The sequence below is a fragment of the Xyrauchen texanus genome, chromosome 4 (genome assembly GCF_025860055.1).
Source record: "Xyrauchen texanus isolate HMW12.3.18 chromosome 4, RBS_HiC_50CHRs, whole genome shotgun sequence".
NCBI classification, from domain to species: domain Eukaryota; kingdom Metazoa; phylum Chordata; class Actinopteri; order Cypriniformes; family Catostomidae; genus Xyrauchen; species Xyrauchen texanus.
The window spans coordinates 23,477,626-23,503,931 of record NC_068279.1 but is presented as its reverse complement, the minus strand read 5'-3'; the positions used below and the strand labels follow the sequence as shown (position 1 = coordinate 23,503,931).

Below are 26,306 nucleotides of genomic sequence, written 5' to 3'. Positions count from 1 at the left end.
CTCTTATCTCTATTGGCTGTTTTAGCTTCTGTCAGTCTGAGATTGGCAGATCCTGGGTTTTGTTGTTGGAATGTTTGCAGTGACTCACAGGATGATATCATCACGGCATTTACTGAAGAACATTTTTAAACTGCACTAGCCCTGTCATTTTCACGTTTGTGGAAGAAAAGGACTGACCAAAAACATTGTTGATGGTTACTTTTTTAATATGAGGCCTAGTTTTTTCCCCCTGAATATTCTAATTACCATAACCTATGTGTGGAGTCTAATTAGACAAACTAAGCATGAAACAAGCTTTTTAGTGAGTAAATCCACCATTGTTTTTATAATAAGGGTCCAGGCACAAGGGTCATTTTAATGACCAACTCTCAGAATACAGATTTTTGGTGCTTTACAGGCCAGTATTTTTAATTCAACAGCTTGCAGTCACCCATCAAATAGTTCTCCTGGTGGCATTTTCTCTAGCCATGGAGAATCAGTTAAATGAAGCGTGAAACAGGTTTTTTACTATGGGGTCGGTCTTCTCTATGGCTTTTGTGTTGTGTATTCATTTGTGTTGTCAATGCAAATCTAAAGTTAATTGTTACAGATATAAGGCATTCAGCTTCAGCAGAGGTTGTTTTTCTCGAATTTCAGGAAAATCTGTCTGTGAATTGCTTGTTGATCTAACTTTAGAATCACTAAATGCCAGGATGGGGGGGGGGGCTGACATCTCCCACATCTCCCGCACAAAGTCTATGGTAGTAAAAGACTTGTGTTGTTATTGTAGGTGATCTTATTCACGCCGAATCAAGTACTGCTTAGCTTTTATGTGGTCACAGAACAACATGAAGGATAATACTCTTTGTTGCCTATTTTCCTGAGCTTTATGCTGTCTTAATGATGTGTGATGTTTCTATGAACAGTCTGCCCAGTAATCACATTTATTTAGGCTTCTAAAAAGTTATATTCATGGATAACCTATTTCATATAGAAATAACCTATTTTATTGAGAAATAAATTGCATTTTTTGGGTAAATTCTGTCAGTTCTTTTGCTAGGCTAGAACTTACTGTATATGTAACAGAATTCAATATTTACAGTAAATGCCTCATTCAGAGATCCAGCATATTTTAACTTGCTAGCATTGAAGCATAAGCAGCAAGATCACAATCAAAGCTTCCTGCTTATCAAAAACTGTGTAAAAGTGACCTTAAATTGTGATGCTTTCCTTCATTAGAGTTGATCACTGGTCCATGAATGGCTGGTTGATCTGCATCATTATCCACTGTGTGCTGACTCTGAGATCCATGTCATTACGAGCATGTCATTAGTCTCTTTTCTGGTCAGCTGCACTTCACCTCTTTAACTACTGGATAAGGTGGATCTGCTATTACTAAACCAACTGCTCTTCACAGAGGGTTGTTGAATCACTCATATCCCATCTGCCCCTCATCCACTATCTACCTTGTTCCCGTGGTGGGTGTTTGCGGCTGTTAGTCGCATACTGTTAATTACTGCTTCTTAATAACCTTGCTTCTTAAAGAAGCCCTGAGGGATATGGACCGTTAAAAACAGTAACACCAATGGAATCGCCCAAGCTGTCCAAGGTCATTTTTTATGAGGACAGCTGTAAAATCCAGCTTACTTGTGCTTAAAGCTTGTCTTTACATGTGTTGTCCTTTGTGCTATGAATCAATTTATTATTTATTATTCAATTCAATACAGAATGCTCTTGAGCAACACAATTGAGAGTCATATAGTCACATATGAGTTTTTCTGAACTAGTGGGTTTCAAATGGTGACACTGACACAAAAGTCTATGAGTCTGTCACTTGGTAAAGGCATGCCAAATAAAGCAGATGCCAATATGGATATCCTCGAAAACAAATAAAAAAATTCAAGAGAAATGTAGAAGCCATTAATAAACTACTTAATACATTTAAATGTCTGATTTCAATTTGATATATATATATATATATATATATATATACAGTGAGGAAAATAAGTATTTGAACACCCTGCTATTTTGCAAGTTCTCCCACTTAGAAATCATGGAGGGGTATGAAACTGTCATCGTGAGGTGCATGTCCACTGTGAGAGACATAATCTAAAAAAAAAAATCCAGAAATCACAATGTATGATTTTTTAACTATTTATTTGTATGATACAGCTGCAAATAAGTATTTGAACACCTGAGAAAATCAATGTTAATATTTGGTACAGTAGCCTTTGTTTGCAATTACAGAGGTCAAACGTTTCCTGTAGTTTTTCACCAGGTTTGCACACACACTGCAGGAGGGATTTTGGCCCACTCCTCCACACAGATCTTCTCTAGATCAGTCAGGTTTCTGGGCTGTCGCTGAGAAACACGGAGTTTGAGCTCCCTCCAAAGATTCTCTATTGGGTTTAGGTCTGGAGACTGGCTAGGCCACGCCAGAACCTTGATATGCTTCTTACAGAGCCACTCCTTGGTTATCCTGGCTGTGTGCTTCAGGTCATTGTCATGTTGGAAGACCCAGCCTCGACCCATCTTCAATGCTCTAACTGAGGGAAGGAGGTTGTTCCCCAAAATCTCGCAATACATGGCCCCTGTCATCCTCTCCTTAATGCAGTGCAGTCGCCCTGTCCCATGTGCAGAAAAACACCCCCAAAGCATGATGCTACCACCCCCATGCTTCACAGTAGGGATGGTGTTCTTGGGATGGTACTCATCATTCTTCTTCCTCCAAACACGGTCAGTGGAATTATGACCAAAAAGTTCTATTTTGGTCTCATCTGACCACATGACTTTCTCCCATGACTCCTCTGGATCATCCAAATGGTCATTGGCAAACTTAAGACGGGCCTTGACATGTGCTGGTTTAAGCAGGGGAACCTTCCGTGCCATGCATGATTTCAAACCATGACGCCTTAGTGTATTACCAACAGTAACCTTGGAAACGGTGGTCCCAGCTCTTTTCAGGTCATTGACCAGCTCCTTCCGTGTAGTTCCGGGCTGATTTCTCACCTTTCTTAGGATCATTGAGACCCCACGAGGTGAGATCTTGCATGGAGCCCCAGTCCGAGGGAGATTGACAGTCATGTGTAGCTTCTTCCATTTTCTAATGATTGCTCCAACAGTGGACCTTTTTTCACCAAGCTGCTTGGCAATTTCCCGTAGCCCTTTCCAGCCTTGTGGAGGTGTACAATTTTGTCTCTAGTGTCTTTGGACAGCTCTTTGGTCTTGGCCATGTTAGTAGTTGGATTCTTACTGATTGTATGGGGTGGACAGGTGTCTTTATGCAGCTAATCGACCTCAAACAGGTGCATCTAATTTAGGATAATAAATGGAGTGGAGGTGGACATTTTAAAGGCAGACTAAAAGGTCTTTGAGGGTCAGAATTCTAGCTGATAGACAGGTGTTCAAATACTTATTTGCAGCTGTATCATACAAATAAATAGTTAAAAAATCATATATTGTGATTTCTGGATTTTTGTTTTTAGATTATTTCTCTCACAGTGGACATGCACCTACGATGACAATTTCAGACCCCTCCATGATTTCTAAGTGGGAGAACTTGCAAAATAGCAGGGTGTTCAAATACTTATTTTCCTCACTGTGTATATATATATACATTACTCTTACATTCATTCAGACAGGATCATCACAGTTGTTTTTTAAAACTGTGACAAAATCAGACCAGAAAACAACTTCTTAATGAGAGATGTTTACGTTGATGTACTGGTAAGCATGTGTAATCGCCGGTCACACATCAGACTCGCCAGCATATAGAGATGAATCGTGGATAAAATATCTTCAATTGTCAGTGAAGATTCAATTTGGCAATATTTGTGCTGTCTTTAGACCTGTATGAACCTTTCCTGAGAAGCCATTTTTTATGTTTTTCTTGAAATAGTTTTTCTGGTGTTTTTCCATTCACCGCCATTTTTTCGTCCCGTTGATGATCACAAATTAGGCGACTGTGGGGAAAAGTGGTGTCACTGAAACAGGCCAGTAGTCATGGAAGTTACCAAAATTGTCACATATTCCCTGTTGTCTTTTGTTTGCTCTGGTCTCCTGGCCACCCGCCTGATCTGCTATGGTCTCCCTGACCTTGCCTTGTTCCTCTGCTCCCCTTGTGCCCCCCTTGGACTGCCTGTTTGCCCCTTGAGACTCTTGTTTTCCCCTTCACTCCAAGGATGATTTGTTTTTTGTTTTTGTGCTTTTATGTAAAAAAAAAAAAAAAAAGTTAACAGGGAATATGTGACAAAAATCCTAAAAGTCATGGAAATTTTGGGAATATAATAATTATTTTTTAGTTACACTAAACATCTAGGTTAATTTTGTAACCTCCGTTCCTGATGCAAATTCTGTCATTGGCCTGTTCTCAAGTTCAGAGGTAACCGAGGCCTTCAAGAAAGACCGACACAACGTCGAGTGAGTGACAGACGGGGAACTAATTAACTATTTCCTTAACTAAAAATAACTATTGGTTAGAGTTTGAAGCCATATTGACTCTTCTTTTGACTCTGTTCTTTCCAGTTATTTGGTCAAAATGGTTCATGTCAATTTATTTTTATTTGATAGCGCTTTTCACAGCACATATTGTTTCAAAGTAGCTTTACAGAAAATCATGCTTTAACAGAAAAAGAAGCTGTAATGTCTTTAATTTCTTAAACCCCATTTCCACCTGGTATTAAGATGCATTTTTTGTGATCGGATCACGTGTGGTCTAAATGGGGTCTAAAAGGTTTTGTGATATGATCACAAAAACCATGTACTAATGTGGTCAAAACCACATTAAAAAAGTGGATACACACACATGCATGAGAACTTCAAAGATCTCCTTCAGTGTGTCTGAAATCAACATGCACAGACACTTATGAGAAGCACGAACATCTGCAGCTCAGGTTAATTCAACTAGTCCACTAAAATAATGGATAATTCTGCTATAAATTTAGCTTTTGTGCTTACATTAAATTTCAGCTGCATCAGGAAGAAATAACACACAGTCTTTTCTGATTTTGTTGTGCTTTTAATATCATGTAGGAACACAATGACAAAGCAATTGATGTATGTCGTCATGAAACAGAGTCCCTCCCCTACAAATCCGATCACAAGTGGTCACAGAAGGCGCATTTAAGCGACCTGATGTAAACAGTGATGTGTCTCACCTGAACACACGTGATCAGATCACCCCAGACGCATTTTAAGACGCCATTTCTACCTGGTATTAAAGTCCTCAATCTGTGTTTTTAATATAATAATGTAATGGTAGATTACTTGTCTTTAGGCTCCCAGTGAGCAAGCCAATGTCAAGGAATACATAACTCCATATAATGTTAGTTTATGCAGAAAAATAATCTTTGGGGAAGCAAGGCTCACTGGGGGAGCCAGTTCCCCTCTGGCTAAACAGCATGAATATAATGCCAATGTTAGTTATCTCTGTGTAATTCAAGTAATGGTTTAAATTAGTAAACTAAGTAGATGTTGGTGGGTGCTGTTTAAATTGAAGGATTTTTTATGAACTGTAAGAATAATAATTAAGCGTCTTAAAGTCCATCCTGAATTAACTGCGGAAACTCACATAGATGCATTGTACTTTTGTTATTTGGCTGATGAAGGCTTTAGTTGGCATTAATTTATTGTATATGTATTACATTTAAAGAGAACGTAATCCATACTACAACCCCAATTCCAAAAAAGTTGTGACAGTATGAAAAATGCTAATAAAAACAAAAAGGCATGATTTGTAAATTATATTCACCCTTTGCTATATTGAAAGCACTACAACTACACATTATATGTTTTATATGAAAAATGCTAATAAATACAAAAAGGCGTGATTTGTAAATTATATTCACCCTTTGATATATTAAAAGCACAACAACTACAGTACACATTATATGTTTTACCTTGTGAATTTCATTGGGTTTTTTATGTTCAGTAATTTCAATGAACACTTATTAAGCATTTAGGCACTGAAGACATACCTTTGTTTCCCCTATTATGCTGGTCTTCAGCTGCACAATTGTACGGGTCTTTGTTACCATATTGTGCACTTCATAATGAACCACACTTCATAATGAACCACACTTTCTCAATTGGAGATGGTCAGGACTGCTGGATGGCCAAACTAGCACCCGCATTCTCTGCTTATTCAGAGAGTATGTGGTTTGAAGTTGTCCAGCTGAAAACACCAGGACATCCCTGGAAAAGATGGTGCTGGATGGCAGTATATTCTGCTCCAAAATTTGTATATATCTGTCTGCATTAATGGTGTCCTCACAGATGTGCGAGTTACCTATGCCATGGGCACTGATACACCTCTGGCCCATACAGACACTGGCTTTTGGACCTGATGCTGATAAAAGCATGGATGGTCCTTTTCCTCTTTGGCACGGAGAATGCTACGGCTGTGTTTTTCAAAATCTATTTGAAATGTGAAATGACTCATCGGACCAAAAAGCATGGTTCCTCTGTTCTACTTTCCATCTACAATGCCTAAAGCTCTTCCAATTTGTCTTTGGTGTACATTATTTTCAATGTGCTGGATTATTTGCTGAAGCATTGGTTGGCAAATTGACATATCTCGAATAATCCTTGCTCCTAAAGGACTAGGCTGTTTTTGGAGGCTCCTTATATAAATGGTAAATGGTCTGCACTTATATAGTTCCTTTTTTAACCTTAGAGGTTACCAAAGCGCTTGACACTGTGTCCCATTCACCCATTCACACACACACATCTAAGATGAGAACGAGCCCAGAGAAGTCGGCAGCGCTTCTGGACAGTGTTGATGTAGTGTTTCTGCTTTGCATAGTAAAGTCTTAATTTGCATCTGTGGATGCAGCGGCGAATGGTGTTGACTAACAAAGGTTTACTAAAGTTATCCCCAGCCCATGTTCATGATATACATTATAGATGAATGATTTGTTTTAAAACAGTGATATCTGAGGGATCAGAGATCATCCGCATTCAGAAGTGGTTTTCGTCTTTCCCTTTACGCACCAAGATTTGACCAGATTCCTTGAATCTTTTAATGGTATGGTGCACTGTAGAGGGTGAAATGCCTAAAGTTCTTCCAATTTGTCTTTGGGGTACATTATTTTCAATGTCCTGGATTATTTGCTGAAGCATCTGTTGGCAAATTGACATATCTTGAATAATCCTTGCTCTTAAAAGACTAGGCTGTTTTTGGAGAATCCTTATATAAATGGTAAATGGTCTGCACTTATATAGCGCCTTTTTTAACCTTAGAGGTTACCAAAGCACTTTACACTGTGTCCCATTCACCCATTCACACACACATTCACACTCACACTCATACACCAATGGTGGCAGAGCTGCCATGCAAGGCGCTAACCTGCCATTGGGAACAATTTGGGGTTCAGTGTCTTGCCCAAGGACACTTCGGCATGTGGAGTCATGTGGGCCAGGAATGGAACCGCCAATTAGCGGCCGACCCGCTCTACCACCTGAGCCACAACCGCCCCACTAACTATAAACTATGACCCAATTGCCTCACCTGTTTAACATCTCCTGTTTCGCATTGCCTTGTTATTTTAACTTGTCAAATTGTTATTAGTCTTAAATTGCCCCTGTCTCAACTCTTTACTGAGCATGTTGCAATCATCTGATTTGAAATTAGTGTACATTAAAAAAAACAATGAAATTCACAAGATAAAAAATCATATGTGTAGTTGTAGTGATTTCAATATAGCAATGGGTGAATATAATTTACAAATCACTACTTTTTGTTTTTATTTGCATTTTTCATACTGTTTTTGGAATTTGGGTTGTATTAACAAGAGGATGCAGGCAGAGATCAGTGAGGTGCATCGCAGGTTCCGAGGTTCAGGAAGTGGCCAGTGAAATATCCGTTGTATTACTGAACAGCTGACTGAAGTGATGTCTGGCTGGCACAGGTTGCAGTTAGTAGTCATCACTCACCAACATGTAGCTCACAAATTGCTCTGAATTATTAATTAGCAAATCATTTTGAATCCAAATTATTTCAATAAAAAATAAAAAAAAACACTTTCCAAATATCAAAAATGACTGGAAAGTCATTGAAAAGGAACCCTATATAAATCATTGTGGTACTGTGTTGGGTCCCGACTTGATGTCCATTGTAAAGTTTGGGTTCTTAAGTAAAATCAGTTGATAACTACTGGCTAAGGCTATGTGATGTCTTTGGAGTAAAATATTTTTTGCCATTGGTTTCCCCCAACAGATTAGTTGTGACCAAAATGAGTGTTGTATGACAGGAATGAAGACTCAATTTAATGCTTCAACAGCATGTTTCTTTCCCTTAAGTGTATATTCTCTGTATGATTAAATTACTCCATTTAGTCATGTTATGATGAGCTCTTAATGTCTATAATATATATATATATATATATATATATATATATAGGATGTATTTTGTGAGTTCTTAGGTAAAATTTGGCTAAATGAGGTTAAAATAAAAATTAAGCTGTCTCTTCTGTGTGGATTAACAAAGCTAGTCTGTTTTTGTTCCTTTGGAAAGTCTGGACATGGCTAGATGAACTGCCAAACAAAGCCAGCTGTGACTGAATCACTGAGATCGGGATTACCCAAAAGAATCTTGACATCTGTGTGACTCCTGCTCTGATAATGCACTCAGTCTGTCAAGGTATTGTTTAGTTGTCACATAGAGAGGACTTTTTATATAGCAGCCAGCTATAGTCAGATAATGTGAAAGAAGGGGAAAAGATATCCCACATGGAGTACAGGCCCAAGAGGACACAATAACACTCATTTATCACCAGCTCTAGTTTTCTGCTAGTTTGATTTTTATGGTACATGATTACAGTGTTTGCAAGGCAGATATTCCTTAAACATTCAGGTTAATAATGCAATCATTTTAGCCTGAACTGCTTAACATAACATTTGTGTAATTAATTGAAATGGCTTTTATCTTAAATCTATTTGCATAAAGAATTGTGATAGGATTTCTCTTAAAAACGTAATAGATGAACGTAAAATTAGATGCTATTTGCACCCTGGTGCAAATAATGGTATATGCTGTTTACACCCCTCTGCAAATAGTGGTAGATATTATTTGCACCCCAATCCTGCTGCAAATAATGGCATATACTATTTGCACCCATGTTTAAATACTAACATACAGAATATTGGCAACACTGCAGTGTGTTTACTGTGTTTGTTTAGAGTCCCACAGATACACTACATTAACCCCTAACCCTAACCCTAAGCTTACCTTAAAAAAAATAACCTTGGTTTTACTACAGTAGCCATGGTCTCACCATGGTATTTTTTGTAAATTTACAGTAACCGCAAATGTAATCGTGCTTACTATATTACCACCATATTACTGTACTAACACCATATTTAATTGCATTAAAACGATGGTTTATGCCAAAAAACATGGTCTGCAATATTAGTAATACAGTGATGCAATCTACATACAAGCGATGCTGATCGACAGGCCCCGCCTCCAGATCAAACCCTTCTCTGCAATCCCAGACATTCACTATGACCAAATCACTGTGATGAAATCAACCTTTATATAAATTTGTATCTATTATTTAAAGTATTATTAAAGGAAATATTAACAGTGGCGATGTAAATCAGATGGGAAAAAGAGTGGTACAAAACGCAGATTTGAGCAACAGTGCACATTCACACACTGTCTTTACTCCCCACGCCACTGCAGTGACATGTAGTTGTCTAGTTTGGCATATATCCATGTGGTTTCTCCAGACTATTGGGATGCAAATAGCTGCACTGTGTGGCAGATGCTATTTACACCAGGGTGCAAATAGACATTTAGACTATTAAACCATAATTTGCTGCTGTTACACATTAAATACATGATAAGTACCAGACAGTAAGTGTCTTTCGGAGCATTAATGTGAAACAATGCTGGAGAAAGCAGAGCTACAATTGCAAATTTACACGTACATTAACAGTTAGATTTTAGTCACACAATTATTTGTCTTGTTAAAATATCATATAAACGCTTTAGTCCTGCGTTTCTCAACGGGGGCAGTACAGCCCCCTAGGGGGCGTTTGGACAGTGTTGGGGGGCGGTGTGAACGAGGCAGCAGAGAGGGGGGCGCTCAGGCACAAATGGGGGCTTTACTCAGAGGTACTCAACAGGCGGCCTGCGCAAAAATCTTTTCAGCTCTTCTCCTTAGCCTATGTCTTCGTCTTGCTCGGATTACTGCTGCCACTTCACCAGGAGGATATGCCCGGAGAGCCGCTTCCTAAGTTACACATGCTTTTAAGAGGCGGAGAATTTTCAGCGCAAAATAGAGGCGCTTTCACGGCTTTTTCTGTACATAGCGGAATACATAATTAGAGCGCATAATTAGTGCTCAGGGCTCACACTAATGACCGTAATTAATTAAAAAAAGTGGCTGTTTTTGACGTCGTTTTTCTTCGGTTCAGTTCAGGTGGCCGAGCTGTTGTCGATCTTTGTTCGTCATTTGAAATCAAATGACCGTTTGTAGGCTATTAAAATTTGAAGCCTAGTATATATTGCCTAATTGAGTCTGCTGAACGACCACTGCTTTTTCATTGGCCATTTAGGTTAGTTACGTTATTGTTCACGTGATTGGTTCATCTTAAAAAAATTTGTGTGTGAGCCTGAATGTGTTTGAATTTCTAAATACATTTGCAATACCTTTCAAACAATCCATGTGTTTTTGCATTTTTTTCCAAACACAATATTACTCAACTTGAGGCTTTTACATGTAGTTTAAATACAATAAGAAACTTCTGTTTCAGTTTTTTTTTTTTTACCAAAAACTCAGGCTTCAGGTATCAGTGTTGCAATTGTTTGGCTGTAATAGTATTTCTGAAGGACGACGTTAAGAGGACGATGAAGAGGTCAGGGGGGCGTTTGTTCAAAAAAGGTTGAGAACCACTGCTTTAGTCTAACTGAAATCGCTATTTGCGAGGTAGGACTTGCATGACATGACATTATTGTTTTAGTCTGACTGAAATCAAACTTTTAAAGTGCATGTAAACATTCTGAGTTTACACAGAATCAATGGCTAAAACCAAATCTTACATAAATCTTTAACACTGTTCATTGTTTTTGTCTTACAAAAACGTATATTTCCTTCTGGAAATACAAATCTAGTTGGCTTTTCTCTGACCGATTGGATGAAAGCATCTGCCAAATGCATAAATGCAAATGTGAATGTTTGTTTTTTGTAGCATTGCAAGTTGATGTACACATTTGATTGTAGAAGCCAAACTAGTACCTTCCATCATTAACTTCCTATTACATACTCGACACGAGCGTCATTATTTGCCTTTTCCTTCACTGCACGTATCTTTTCTCTCTTCATCCATCACACTTTTTCTTATTTTCCCTGTCTGCCTCACTCCCCCACTCACCATCACCTCTCTATCTCCTTATCTTGTCTCAGACTCATTCTCTGCCATTCTCTCCCTCTCGCTTGGCTGCACTTTAAGGCAGGCTGGCTCTGAAAGGATGTCTTTCTGGTCTGAAGCAGCACATTGCCCTGACAGCTATTACAGAAGTCATGCTTTGCTGCAGATGTGACATCCACTTGAACACCTTTTCATTCATCTCAGGCATTTTAAAGTTACACAAGGTATTAATCTGTTTCATGATATGATGTAAACTTGATGTCATGTCAGCGCTCCTTTAAAATACATGTGACAGTGGCTGGATAGAGAGTGATCACATGCACTGCAATATATATATATATATATATGAGACCCACGTGACAGATGCCCCGAATGGAGCCCACCTAGGAGTTGTGGGCCCTTGGGCTTCAACCAGTGTAAGCCAATTCATTATTGCACCCTTATGCTTTTGTGAATGCATTGCACTCCAGTTTTTATATTACTAATATGTATGATTCAGGTTAGCTGGGTTCCAAAAAACAACAGTGCGAATTGAAAGTGCACCAAGACTAAAGTGGACAAAAAAGAGAAATATTTTAACGTTTGTTTATTTAAAAATATCTTAATACAATACATAATAAATATATAATATTTATGTATAATAATATAATTAATATACTGTAATAATATTTATATATAAAGTGTGTATGTATGTATGTGTGTGTGTATATATATATATATATATATATATATATATATATATATATATATATATATATATATATATATATACATACATACACTGGCGCCAAATGTTTGGAATAATGTAAAGATTTTGCTCTTATGGAAAGAAATTGGTACTTTTATTCACTAAATTGGCATTCATCTGATCACAATGGACAGTCAGGACATTAATAATGTGAGAAATTACTATTACAATTTGAAAAAAAATATTTAGAACTTCTTAATCTACTTCAAAGAGTTCAAAAAAATCCTCCATGTGCAGCAATGACAGCTTTGCAGATCTTTGGCATTCTAGCTGACAAGTTGCCATGATACTCAGGTGACATTTCACCCCACACTTCCTGTAGCACTTGCCATAGATGTTTTCAGTCTTGTCGGGCAATTCTCACGCACCTTATAATCTAGCTGATCCCACAAAAGCACAATGGGTTTAAGATCCATATAATTATTTTCCAATTATCTGTTGACCAATGTCTGTGTTTCTTTGCCCACTCTAACATTTTCTTTTTGTTTTTCTGTTTCAAAAGTGGCTTTTTCTTGGCAATTCTTGTTCTTTGTCTTTGAAGACTGTAGTGTACACCTTTGTATGAAATCTTATGAAATTTGCAATTTCAAGCATTGTATAGCCTTAATTCTTTAACCTGTTGATACGCAATTCCCCCGCACGCAGTGGTGACATCACTCTGCTTAAATTTAATATAGAATTTGCCATCTATAAATGTAATTAATGTTAAAAAATTATACATCTTTTCAAAAGTCTAAGGATTCAACATTTATATCCAATCTCTGTTTCACGATAGCAATGCTCCAGAAACAGCAATTTAGTTATTTGTGCCAGGAGTACATGCAATAGCAAAACAGGACTTCATACCTTTGTTATGAAAACGCGATCGCCAGATTAATCCAGTTCGCTACACTTGGGTCAATTGTCCATATCAAGCATTCATTGAAAAATATCCAATAGCACTTTTTGTCCATAAAAGTGATCAATCTGGGAAATGTTGATATATTCTCCATTGTTTACATGAGATCTTGCCTGAAAGAATTACCCTTCGTCATCATTCTTCAACAAACTATGCAATCTGAGCAGCATTCATGTTGTAAAACTGTATATTATTTTATATATTAGAGTCTAATAAACAAAATTAGCTTGTCTCCAAAGTCTATTTTTAAAAATGCGGCATCATTTTATTCAGAATATCCAAGCAGTGCAGTCAGAAGTTTGGCGGAGCCAAACTTAATCAAACTTAATAAAGCACCTGAAAGACAGACATCCGGATTTATTCAAGCAAATAAAGCAGGTGAGTTTAAAAGCATATTATCATTTGCATTAGGGCTGAAACGATTAGTCGACATCATCGACAACATCGCAAATAAAAAAATTACGAGAAAAATTTTCATTGTCGAATAATCGTTTGATCTCATTTAACGTAACATGAAATCATATTAAACTGTAATGACGCGTGAGAGCAGCACTGCAGTTCACGCCTGACGGAGGAGAAGAATTATACAGATCACAGTCCAGATGCACACTAAACTTTCACAGCTTCATCTTATGTAGATCCCAAAGTATTAAGGAATTATAAAAAATAAAAAAAAAGTAAATTCAGAAGTGGTCTCATTGTGTATTAAGCAGAGCAGGAGCTCTTTAAAGGAAACATCCATACGTTACAAATGCAATTATATTTAATGTGTTATAATATATATATATATATATATATATATATATATATATATATATATATATATATATATATATATATTTATTAGCTGCTAGACTGTGCCTCGCTTTGTATTATAATATATTTATTAGCTGCTAGACTGTGCCTCGCTTTGTGTCCAACAAGTTTTTTCACCACAGTGAAAATGTTTTTGAAAGTCTAAACGCCAACAAACATGGATTGAGGCAGAATATTTCGTTAGATAAAAGCATGTTGTGAATTTTGGAAATTATTACATCTATCTTTTTTCAAAACATGTTGACTTTTGGACTTTACAATGCTCTGGAGTTATTGGAAATGGTTGGACAACACGAATCGGAAACAATCCTATGCAGCCACCACTGGAATCAAAATCCATGAATAAATTAATCCTTTATATTAGTAATAAACACCAGGACACGAAATTTTAATTCTAATGAATGTGAAAAGGTATTAGTTCATCGACAACCACAGAACCAGCTATTGTAGCTAATTACGGATACAAATGTATTAATAAACAAATAATAAAATAATAAACAAATATTATTTATATTCTATTATTTTCTTTATAAAATAAAAACAAATCTTAGGATACAATAGCTTATAAAAACATAATACACCGATGTGTACTTCAATGCATAGTAAAAACTTAGACATGTATGAAACACATATAGGCCTAACCCAAAATGACCAAAACAGTTAATAAAGAATATGAACATTCGCTAATCTGCAGGAAAACAAACTGATTTAGAAAGAAATATTTGTTTTACAGTGAGCAAAAATATCATGCTTTAAAACTATAATGAAAATATTGTGCTGTAAAATCATTACGAATGAATTCTCCTAAAAGTGGGCTCACTTGAACAAGGCATCTGGTTGTTTTGGGGCAAACACCGCATATGTAGCTCCCACACACTACTTTTGACATTTGTCAAAGTATCCTTAGTTTTGTTTTTCTTGCAGTTCCTCAGCACTTGGCACTGCCTTCCCCTCTCCATCTGCAGCTGCTCCTGCCTGGGTCCTCGCACCATCAGCTGTGTGGCTTTTGCTCTCATATGGCCGTAGCGAAGTTCATTTGCCAGTTGAATTATGAAGTTCCTCCATAACATTCTCTCATTTGTGCATTTCTTGAACAGAATGGAAGCATTTATCGCATCCAGGTCAAGGATATTATAAAACACAGCCACTGGCCATCTACGTGTGGGTGCTTTCACATTGAATTTCCTCGCCATTTGATCTATCACATCTACTCCGAACTTGGTTCTGTTGTAGTATGTGACTGTCTCTGGTTTAGCCTTTTGGCCTCTTGTGATGGCAACAGCTGTGTGGACAGTGCTTTCCTTCTTTTGCACTGATAGACTGTGAGCGTTGCATTGTCACTTCTCAGCACCTCCGTGGTTAACAGCACCCTTTGTTCCTTTACGTAGCAAACGCTGAAATGTGTGCGGTCAAAAAGACCGTTATGGCCATTCAAGGTAGAAATACTCAGAACTCTTGTTTGTTTTGAAATTTTAATAAAATAACAAAGTTAGAATAAAATATACACACATTTAATAAAAGTCATGGTCCTATGGTTATATGGGGTTTACTTCAACAAAGTTATTACATTGCTAAATTTAAAAACGGTCAAAATGACCGCAGTGGTAGTTCTAGTGTTAAGGCGATGGAAGTCGGCTGGAGCGCCCTCATTTCAAAAGTGGTGCTCGGAGATGGGGATGGTGGCGGCTTTCAAGGAAGTGTCATCTAGAAGGCTGGGGAACTTGGATATGTTTTAATGGAAATGGGGCAGCTACTTGGCATTCTTAGAGAGCTCTCAGGGAGGGGCAGTGGAGAGAGTATAGTTTTAAATGTGTGGAGGGGAAGGGGTAATAGTAGGGGTTAAATGTTGATTCTGTGAATATATGTTATTCTTTTCTTTGTCAACTGTTTGAATCAATAAAAATGTTAATCAGAAAATAATCCAGTTATCATGAATTACTGGAAAAGCCATGGAAATTCATTGGGCAAAAGGTGTGGGAACCCTGTGTAGAGCCCTACATTTGCAATATGTGTTTTTCTCTCTTGCTGCCGTATACCTTCCTCCTTTTATACCCTTTCTCTCTTTATTTTGTCATTCACTCCCCCAGAGTATGAGTCATCATCATCTTATGTCTCTGAATAAATGAGGCGCGTGTGTGTGTGTGTGTGTGTGTGTGTGTGTGTGTGTGTGTGTGTGTGTGTGTGTGTGTGTGTGTGTGTGTGTGTGTGTGTGTGTGTGTGTGTGAAGTCTGCTTAGTGACCTTTTGTTTTATAATTAGGGGCCTTTGATAATCTAGATCCACACAAACACACAGACATATACTGTACACTGCTCCATAGATGTCAAGCACAAAGAATGGGCTTTAAATGGCCCTCGCCATATCCTTGGCTCATACACTCACACACACTCAGCAGAACACATAAACTGCTGTCTCGGTTAGATGGCTTCTTCTTTATGAGTTTTGCTTCCAGGGAATGCAAAGAGGCCTTGGGGATTTTATCTTTTCTTTTTAATCCCTCCACCCTCTCTTTATAATTTTTCTTCATGCTGTGTTTTTGTTTTCTTCCATTGCCTTGTGCATGGCTTTGTTTTCCTGTACACCACCTATTCAGCTGCTTTATTTTTAATTTTCTGCTTTCCTTTCTGATTTCAACGTGCATTTATGTCTCACTCCTCTTAATATCTCTCTCTCTCTCGCACTCCCTGTATCTCTCTCTCTCGCACTCCCTGTATCTCTCTCTCTCGCGCTCCCTGTATCTCTCGTCGCGTTCTGATTAAGGGTGATGTATAGTCTGGCTGATTAACTGTGACAGTAATGGAGAATTTTTTTGGCCTTTTCTTAATAGTGCCCAGAACTCTGTGTGTGCGCATAAGGGGAGTATTTCAAGGCTCATGAGATTTCTTTTGATTCTGGTGTGACATAAATGTCCAAAAGTGTCAGAATACATTTTGGGCCATTGTATGTCCTATTATGAGAATTTTATTTATATATATATATATATATATATATTTTGTAACAAAAGGCTCTCGGACGCAGTCTACATGGAGCCAAATATGACTCATCTCTGTAAATATAAAGTTTGAGACACACACGCACACATGCAGAATCTTATTTGGGATGCTAAGCGTCTGGAACATGTGTAAAAGTCTGAATATTTCACAAGCGATTAGAGATTTTTCTTTCTAACTTTCATTTGCTGGTTGTTAAAGCCTCACTGCCAGATTGCTTTGACCAGAGTCTTCTTCTTTCTTTTCCTGACAGGCATCATCAACATAACAGCTTCAGTTACAATGACAGAAAGCTCAATGCAGTCTATTCTGCTGTTTTTCCTTTTTTAACTAATAGTACATGTTCAGCCCCAATATTCACACTTCATTTACTTCAGTTTGATTGTGTGTTTGGTGCAGGACTTCCTGACGGACCTGATGATGTCAGAGGTGGATCGATGCGGGGAGAACGAGCACCTGATCTTTAGAGAGAACACGCTGGGCACTAAAGCTATCGAGGAGTACCTTAAACTGGTCGGACAGAAATACCTGCAAGACGCATTGGGTAAGAGGTTGTTTAAGTGCTTGTGTGCGTGATTGTGATGGAGAACACCAAATCATTGTCTGACAATGGGTATCATTCTCCAACTATTTTTTTTTTCCCTCAACCTGTGTGAAAATGTTTTTACACTGAAATTTCCTAGTTTTCACTTTGTGTGTAAATGTATTCTACATTTAGAGTAACAATTTCAAGTAGCTCAGACCAGACATTCACAAAAATGATAGAATATGGAATATGGACATTTATACCATGGGTCTGTTCAGTGCTTGATTCTGATTGGTTGACGAATGAATGTGACGAAGGTGTGCGATTATTTTTCAAGTAAACACACGGCTATGAAGTATTTCTAAGTCTTGACCGCACAATGGTTTCAGAGCACTACAGGCTACCACAACAAAATAACCAATTAAAATAAAGGCACTGGTTAAGTACATCGGATAATAATGACAATCAATGTCTTTAATATCCTAAATTTATTTCAATTTTTTTTGAAAAGCGTCCTTGGGCTCTCTCTCTCTCTCTCTCTCTCTCTCTCTCTCTCTCTCTCTCTCTCGCTCTTTCTCTCTCTTTCACTCTTGTCTCACCCACACACACACACACATTGAGACTCGAGTCGCGACCAACAATACAAGAGTTTCTATTTTCAGAAAAAACTTTTAATATGTGAAACTTTTTATGTTTCTGTGTATTTTGCCCTAATCAGCCTCAGAAATCTATAGTGGAAAGCACCACGCTAACCCTCCCTCTCTTTTGCTCTCACACAAACTCAGCAAAGTCAGCGGTTTACTGGGATTGTAAACAATTGTTTAGCAATGGAAAAGCTGTACAAGAATGGCAAAACTCGTTGCCGCAAAGACTTAAACTTTTGGTAATTTGAAGCAATGTTATTCATAATTTATTTAATTTAAATTTTATTAAATTAAGATTAAGAAAATCTAATTGTAATCTAATCTAAAAAACTAGTGTTGTACAGATCCACCATCTAATCATAATCTCAGCCATAGTATCAATTAATCAAATCATTTTCATAGCCTTACCAAGTGCGATCAGCCTTGGGGTGCTGAGAACAGGGGTGACCTAAGTGCAGCAATTAACAAAAAGTAGGAAGAAATTCATTAACTATATAGAGAACATGCTTTTGTCTTTCTTTACAATACTTCCTAATAGGCTTCTCTATAAAGGTTATGCTTGTATGTCACTATGTGTTATATCTTGTGATACAACCCCTTGACCAGCTCAAGTATGTCTGCCTATCTTGCAATTTACAGTTAAATTCTATAACAGGCTTATTACCTGTAAAAGTTAGATATTTTAATGATGCAAATAAAATGGACCCTCAAATGCATGACACATGTATACAAAAACAGGAATAGTCTTTGAAATGTCAAACTATGATTCTAATTGCAATAAAATTCTCTTTGCTCCAGTGTCGCACGTTAGTGCTGTTAACATTACAAATCAATACATTTGAAAATAATAGTCAGGTTTTTTGTGTGTAGTTTCACTACTGTAAATGGATTTACAGTACAGAAGATTTACAGTAGAATTACAATGGTGACCATATTTACAGTAATGTACTGTATACACATTTTACAGTATCTTGCTGTACGTATTACAGTAAAATACCGTTCAAATTACAAAAATCAGTTACAGTGTAGTTCCACTCACAAGAGCATTTTAGGAATGAAAACCATTAAATGTATTGAGATAAAACCCTGAACAATGTCTTAAGGAATGGTAACCATGGTATAAGCAGAATAATTGACTCCAGTCCATGGAATTATTGAAAAATAATGCATTAACACCTATTGAATTATTTTTCAAAAATTTAACAGTCCGTCATCAATTATTTTTTACGGAATATGTTAAGCCAATGTGTAGTGTTTATAGTCTGTTGTGGCTCTCTAACAGGTTACCTAGTGACAAGACCACCAAATAAATACATTTGTGTTCAGTCTGCCAAGCTTGACAAGGGAACCAAACTTTTATCTCTGTCCAGCACAAACACTGGGAAAATACTGTCAACGTAACTTTCCAGATAAAGTTCTGCACTAAATTCCTTGAATGCCTTTTTGATAACATTAAACAGCCACATGAAATTACACGGACACACTCAAAACATACACACATTTGCTGTTAGCTTGGTCCATGTCAGATTCATGCCATATACAAAAATCTACTTTGGGGAAATAAATTAACTAACCGCTTCAGCAAATCTGTGAGTGAATACTGTGAAGAGAGTGAATGTCTCTTTAGAGTTGCATTAAGAATCCATTTGGTGGTGCTGAATAATGTATAGATGTTTTTCTTAGATAACTGTGACTTGTGAAGCACTGCTGAATTATTTAACGACTCACTCTTAAAGATTGACTGCTATATGTCCCTCAGAAATGGACAGCAAAGAGAGTGGATCAAACCACACATTATTTCATTAACAGCATATATGCACATATGATTGTGTACAGTTATTAAGGCCTTGAAATGCAAGACTAGATGAAGTGATTAAATAATCAGTGCAAAACAGGACAGAGAGCTTGAACACTCATATATCTATATACTGTACACTAACTGCTTTACTCAGGGTTACACAGGATAATCGTTAATTGCTTTTCAGCATAACATGCACATACACGAACACTCTGCTGCGTGTGTCTCTCTCTCTCACCTCCAGCAGTCTGGACAGCCTTTTTATCATTTTTATGGGTAGAACTCAATGAAGTTGTCAGCTGAGGACATGTGAGGTGTCTATTTCTCAAACTAGAGACATTGATGTATTTATCCTCATGTTTAGTTGTACATCTGGCCTTCCACATCTCTTTCTGTCCTTGTTAGAGCCAGTTGTCTTTGTCTTTGAACATTGTAGTGTACACCTTTTTATGAAATCTTCAATGGCAATTTCAAGCATTGTATAGCATTCATTCCTTAAAATAACGATTGACTGCCGATTTTCTAGAGAAAGCTGTTTATTTTTTTTGGCAATTTTTTACCTAATATTGACCTTAAGACATGCCAGTCTATGTTAAGCTTCATTTAACAAACCAAATAGCTTTCAGCAGTGTTTGATATAATGGTAAGTGATTTTCTAGTAACAAATTAGCAATTTAGCATGATTACTCAAAGATAAGGTGAAATGGGGCCTAGACTTGATCAGATTTTTTTTCAAATAGTGATTGTGCTGTTTTTTACATCAGTAATGTCCTGAGTATACTTTGTGATTTAAAGTACGGTACCAATTTTCTTCCGAAACAGCAAAATCTGTAAATTATTCCAAACTTTTGGCCACCAGTGTGTATGTGTGTGTGTGTGCATATAGCCTATATATATTAGGGCTGTCGATTTAACATGTTAATTCAGTGCGATTAATTTGACAAAAAATCTATGTAATTAATCGCACTTCCCCCAGACCATAATAAGGAAGAGTCCTGAGAAATACAAGCTTGTAGTTACACAAGCATGTCTGATGCAGGTTGTGGCTGGATTGAGATGGTGCAAAATTTGGAAGTTACCCATAAATATTTAATCATGAATAAAATAAAATAAATTTCCTTCAAACTTATTTATAAGTACTACCCCACTAATTATTTTCTTGTAGAGAGATTTAATTGTGATGTCGATATATTCTGTACATTTTGTGGTCTGCAGGAGGACACATTTTTTCATTTATTTTGGACTTGTCCCTACTCGACTTGTTTTTGGTCTGATTTCTGCTAAATTGTTAGAGATCATATTATTCCCAAAACATTGTTTTGAACATTTTTATTAGTTTTTTTTTTTTTTAGCTATGACATGTCTCTTTATAAGGAATATTATTTGATTAATGTTCTACATTTGTTGGCAAAGTTTAGTAGTCATAAATGTAAGTATGGTGGTTATAGACCATTAGTGTTATATTTTTAATTCAGAGGTTCAGCAATACCTAAGAACAATTTCCAATTTCAGGAACAAGAAAGCTGTAAAGTGTATTGAAATATGTAAACAGTTTGATATTTTTATTAAACTGTTTATTTATTTATTTTACTTTTTGTTGTTGTTTGTTTTAATATACCTCTTGGATCTAGATGTAAAAGTTTTGTAAGCATTAATAAAAATAAAAATGTCTGACGCAGGTGTAAATTGACGGGTCCTTAAACAAGCCCTCATAATAAATCTCTAACTGATTGACAAATTCACTTATGAAATGGATTGCTGTGAACTGTGTGCCAATGATTGACTTATGATCAATAATATGGTAGTAAACAATACATTGTATTCTAAAGCCTCTTTTTGTATTGTCTTATTAATGATGAACTCTTCTGCTACAGGAATGTAATGCATTTTAATTATCTGAATATTTTATATATATATATATATATATATATATATATATATATATATATATATATATATATATATATATATATATATATAATTTTAAACATTTAAAGATAACTATTTATAATTATATTTTGATATAAATATGTATAATCATTGTATATTGAATTATTGTTATATAAGGGGCTTTCTCAGCAAATATTTGTATATGCGATTAATCGCGATTAATTAATCGAACACCATGTTATTAATTGTATTAAAATGTTTAATCGATTGACAGCCCTAATATATATATATATATATATATATATATATATATATATATATATATATATTAGGCATTTATATATATATAGCCTAGCCCTAGTTGCAGCAGATGTTGATTTTGGTCATACCAGGAAACCTTGTCAGACCTTCAGTCCTGTGGTTTTCTGCTGCAGTCCTTCATTTCTGGTTATTTGAGTGAATATTGGAGTATCCGTGGCCTTGAATGAGTCTAGCACTCACTTTTAACCTCTCAAGTCAATAAGGTGTTTTAGCTGAAAAAAACTGCCTTTCAAAAAATGTTTGTTATTTACACACAGCTCTGTAAGCTCTATAGATCATAGTACGAGATAATTTTGGAAGATCAGCCATATCTCTGATGCTGGAACTACCTCGTTCAGCACCAACAATCAGACAGATCAGCATATAAACCCATTGAACATGTTTTCATGCATTCTATATTGATTTGAAGCCTTATTATTGGCTGTACATTTTATCTGTATGTGCATGTAGAATTAATAAGGTGGCAACTGAGTGTCTAGTTCTCTCAAACAGCAAGATGAGGAATAAGGAGTACAGCTCCATTCTGGATCAGTTGGAAGTCCACATGGTTTATGCATCACTAGTTTGATTTTTCTTTCAAGCTTTAATGCACAACAGAACACATGGGGAAAGGAGTCTCTGTTGAGGTAGATCTGGCTGTGCTGTTTGCTTGGTATCAACAACAAGTTTGTTTTATAGTCCTAGGAGAGCTTCCTTTATTAGTTCTAAATTAGATAACTTGAGAACTTTTACTCACTGGTCACTTTTTAATGCACAAGGTTTATAGCAGTTCAAGGTGCCTAACTGTGTGTCTTTTTGTTTGTGTGAAAGATGATAGGGGTTTGAATGGCAGGTTATAAACCCCCTTCCTGCCATTAATGGAATTTAGGAATACAAAATTTGTAGTGCCGAATGCAGAAACATTAATGAATAGGTGACTCCTTAATTTATCGATTTCCTGTATTATTGCTATTTATTGTCAAATCAACCAGGAGAGACACTTGGGCTTTCTAAATTTGTTAAAAAACAAGTGTTTTTAAAGCATTATTTCTATCCTCTACTGTAGGTGAGTTTATAAAAGCTCTGTATGAATCTGATGAGAACTGTGAAGTGGACCCATCCAAATGTTTATCTAGTGATCTTAAAGAACACCAGAGCAACCTCAGGATGTGCTGTGAGCTGGCCTTCTGCAAGATCATCGAATCTTACCGGTAATGCTAAATACAACAAACCATTCACACCAGTCTATTACTCAGATGTAGCTTTTTCATAGTCAGGATACTTTAGCGGAGGTGTTAGCAACCTTTTTGACATGGAGTGCCATTGTTTTATTTTCTTGGTCAATGGCTGTGCCATTTGTTTGCACGTATTTGATTTTCCGAAGTTTAAGTTCATATTTAAGCCGTGTGAACAATGTATGTAAAACCCGATGATTATGATGATATCATGATCCTGCATGTTAATTTTCACAGAGCATCTTGTGAAAGTGCTTTAATGAAAGAATACCTGTCTTTTTGTACAAAATGAGTTAACACAGTTAATGTCATACATCAAGATTGGAATGCAGGTGTGGAATTTCATATGAATAAAATAGTCTACTCCTTTCTTGCCATTGATGGCGTGCCAGTGATTACCCCTCCGAGTGCCAATGCTGGCACATGTGCCATAGGTTCAATCAAAGTTATGTTTTAGTTAAGTATCAACATTGTCATCAACAGATGTTCTCCTAAAATTCCTCTGGAGAAAATAAAAATAGATTTACAATTGTCGATATAGAGAAGGACTATAGAAATTACTGAGGTTTTTTGCATTACTGGGATCTTGAGGTCTGAAAAGCAGGAGAATTAAGCAAAAGTCTCATTTTGCTCTCAATTTAATTTGTGATTTTTCTTTCCTATAGTTAGTGAGTACACTAGCTGAAATTCCAGTGTGCAAACCTCAACTTCAGTATACAGAGTGATACTCGAACTATAGTTCTATGGCAAAAGTCTCATTATTAACGTTTAATTTTCTATCAGTAAGAGTTACGCAATTTACAATATCTGTACTGTTTACAAGTTTGTCATCCTTTAATTTGTTCCATTTAAATAAACTTTAAACTCTCCATGTTGGTTTGAACAGTGCCTTTCCACGGGAACTTAAGGAGGTGTTTGCATCATGGAGGTTGGAATGCAGTAACCAGGGCCGACCTGATATCAGCGAGCGTCTTATCAGTGCCTCATTGTTTTTGCGATTTCTGTGTCCTGCCATCATGTCGCCTTCACTCTTCAACTTGACACAGGAATATCCTGACGACCGCACTGCACGAACACTCACTCTAATTGCTAAGGTTACGCAGAACCTTGCAAACTTCACCAAGTAAGGATTTAAGTCACTTTAGCTCTATGTGTGTGTGTGTGTGCATGCGAGCGTGATTGGTAAGGAGAGAGTGTTTTAATGTTTCAAGAAGGAGTTGATCGAAGTTGTTATCGAATAACTTGCAATTCAGGCTAAATTTGGCCAGTTAGTTTGTATATTTTTTTTCTTTACGAATAAATATAGTTCCAAAAGAAGCCAAAGCATCAACCTTTTCATGTCGCCAAGCTACACAAAGACTTGAACAGAGTATGTGAGTGGATTGGAGCAACAGCAATGTCCCCTAACTGCTCAAACCGTTCTGTAATCATCACTCTTCTCAAGCTCCACTCCTGGTTTTCCATTCCCCACTGCCCACTCACTCCACACACACTGGATCTTGGAGACTGGATACATACTCTGGTCTGGAACGTCACAAACATAGATAAGCTGAGTGATGCAAACAGTGAAACTGCCCAGTGCTCTTGCCACATGGCCAGTCAGATTAGTGGACCCTAACTAACTGTTGTATAATTATCATTATAGAGTCATTAAAGTGGTTTATTTTGTTTTTAAACTTGTCAGTAAGTCTTGCTCTTTATTTCTGTTTAGGTTTGGTAATAAGGAGGAGTACATGTCCTTCATGAATCAGTTCTTGGAGCAGGAGTGGACCAACATGCAGCGTTTCTTGCTGGAGATCTCCAACCCAGAAACCATCTCGAATACTGCAGGCTTCGAGGGCTACATTGATCTGGGCCGTGAGCTCTCCACCCTGCACTCCCTGCTAGCTGAGGTGGTGTCCCAAATGGACCAGGTAAGTAACTTCATCTGCACTCTGCAAGATTTTCAGAAGATTAAATTGTGCTTTTTTAAATTCATGACAGTACAGACTAGGGATGTACCCACCGAGAGCGAGACCCAAATTATAGCAACCACGAGGAGGTTACCCCTTATGACTCTACCCTCCTTAGCAACCAGGCTAATTTGGTTGCTTAGGAGACCTGGCTGGAGTCACTCCGCACACTCTGGATTCGAACTCATGTCTCCAGGGGTGGTAATAAGCATCTTTACTTGCTGAGCTAACAGGCCCTCTGAGAGTTTTTGAAAGTTTGTCTGAATGTGGTACATTAAAGAGGATAAATTTAATTAATGTTTCATTTATATAGCAATTTTGTGACACTACACTCAAAGCACTTTACATGGCGTGTAGGGGCTTCTCCTCAACTGCCACCACTGTGCGACGGTAGCCATAGTGCGCCAGTATGCTCACCACACACCAGCTAATTGTGCAGAGGAGAGATAGAGTGATAAAGCCAATTCATGAATGGGATTATTAAGAGGCCAAGATTGATTAGGACCAATTGGGGGAATTTGGCCAGGACACCAAGGTTACACCCCTACTCATTTACGAGAAGTGCCCGAGCATTTTACATGACCACAGAAAGTCAGGACATCAGTTTAACATCTCATCTGAAAGATGGTGCCTTTTTTCACTACAGTGTGCCCATCACTATACTGGAGCATTAGGATCCACATAAACCATGAGGTGAGCACACCCTGCTGGTCTTATTAACACCTATTCCAGCAGCAACATCCTGGTTTCTTTCATAACCTCCGTTCCCTGATGGAGGGAACGAGATGTTGTGTCGATATATTGGCATTAGGGGTCACTCTTGAGAACCCGGAAACACCTCTGAACTTTGATATAAGGCCAATGGGAATTGGCAAGTGGTATTTGCATGCCCCTCCCCGGTCATACGGGTATAAAAGGAGGAGAATTGCATACCGCTTATTAGGTTTTGTGCTGAGGAGCCGACAATAAGGTCCCGGCCATTTCAGCGGTTGTTCAGCGTTGTGGCAGGAGGGACACAACGTCTCATTCCCTCCATCAGGGAATGGAGGTTACGAAAGTAACCAGGATGTTCCCTATCTGTCACTCACTTGATGTTATGTCAATTGGTCTGCTACAAAAATGCCACAACTGGCTGAACTGGGTTACGTGGATCGGTGG

General features: G+C 37.3%; 1 protein-coding gene across 6 annotated transcripts in view; it reads left to right on the top strand.

The window, feature by feature from the left end:
- Nucleotides 1-26,306, top strand: part of LOC127637954 (disabled homolog 2-interacting protein-like) — a 148,155-nt gene that overhangs the window by 99,027 nt on the left and 22,822 nt on the right. For all 6 annotated transcript variants that reach the window (XM_052119238.1, XM_052119231.1, XM_052119246.1 and 3 more), the window contains 4 exons: nt 17,203-17,347; nt 23,028-23,172; nt 24,083-24,319; nt 24,908-25,109. In XM_052119238.1, the coding sequence (XP_051975198.1) occupies nt 17,203-17,347; nt 23,028-23,172; nt 24,083-24,319; nt 24,908-25,109 (729 nt within the window). The remainder of the gene's footprint in view (nt 1-17,202; nt 17,348-23,027; nt 23,173-24,082; nt 24,320-24,907; nt 25,110-26,306) is intronic.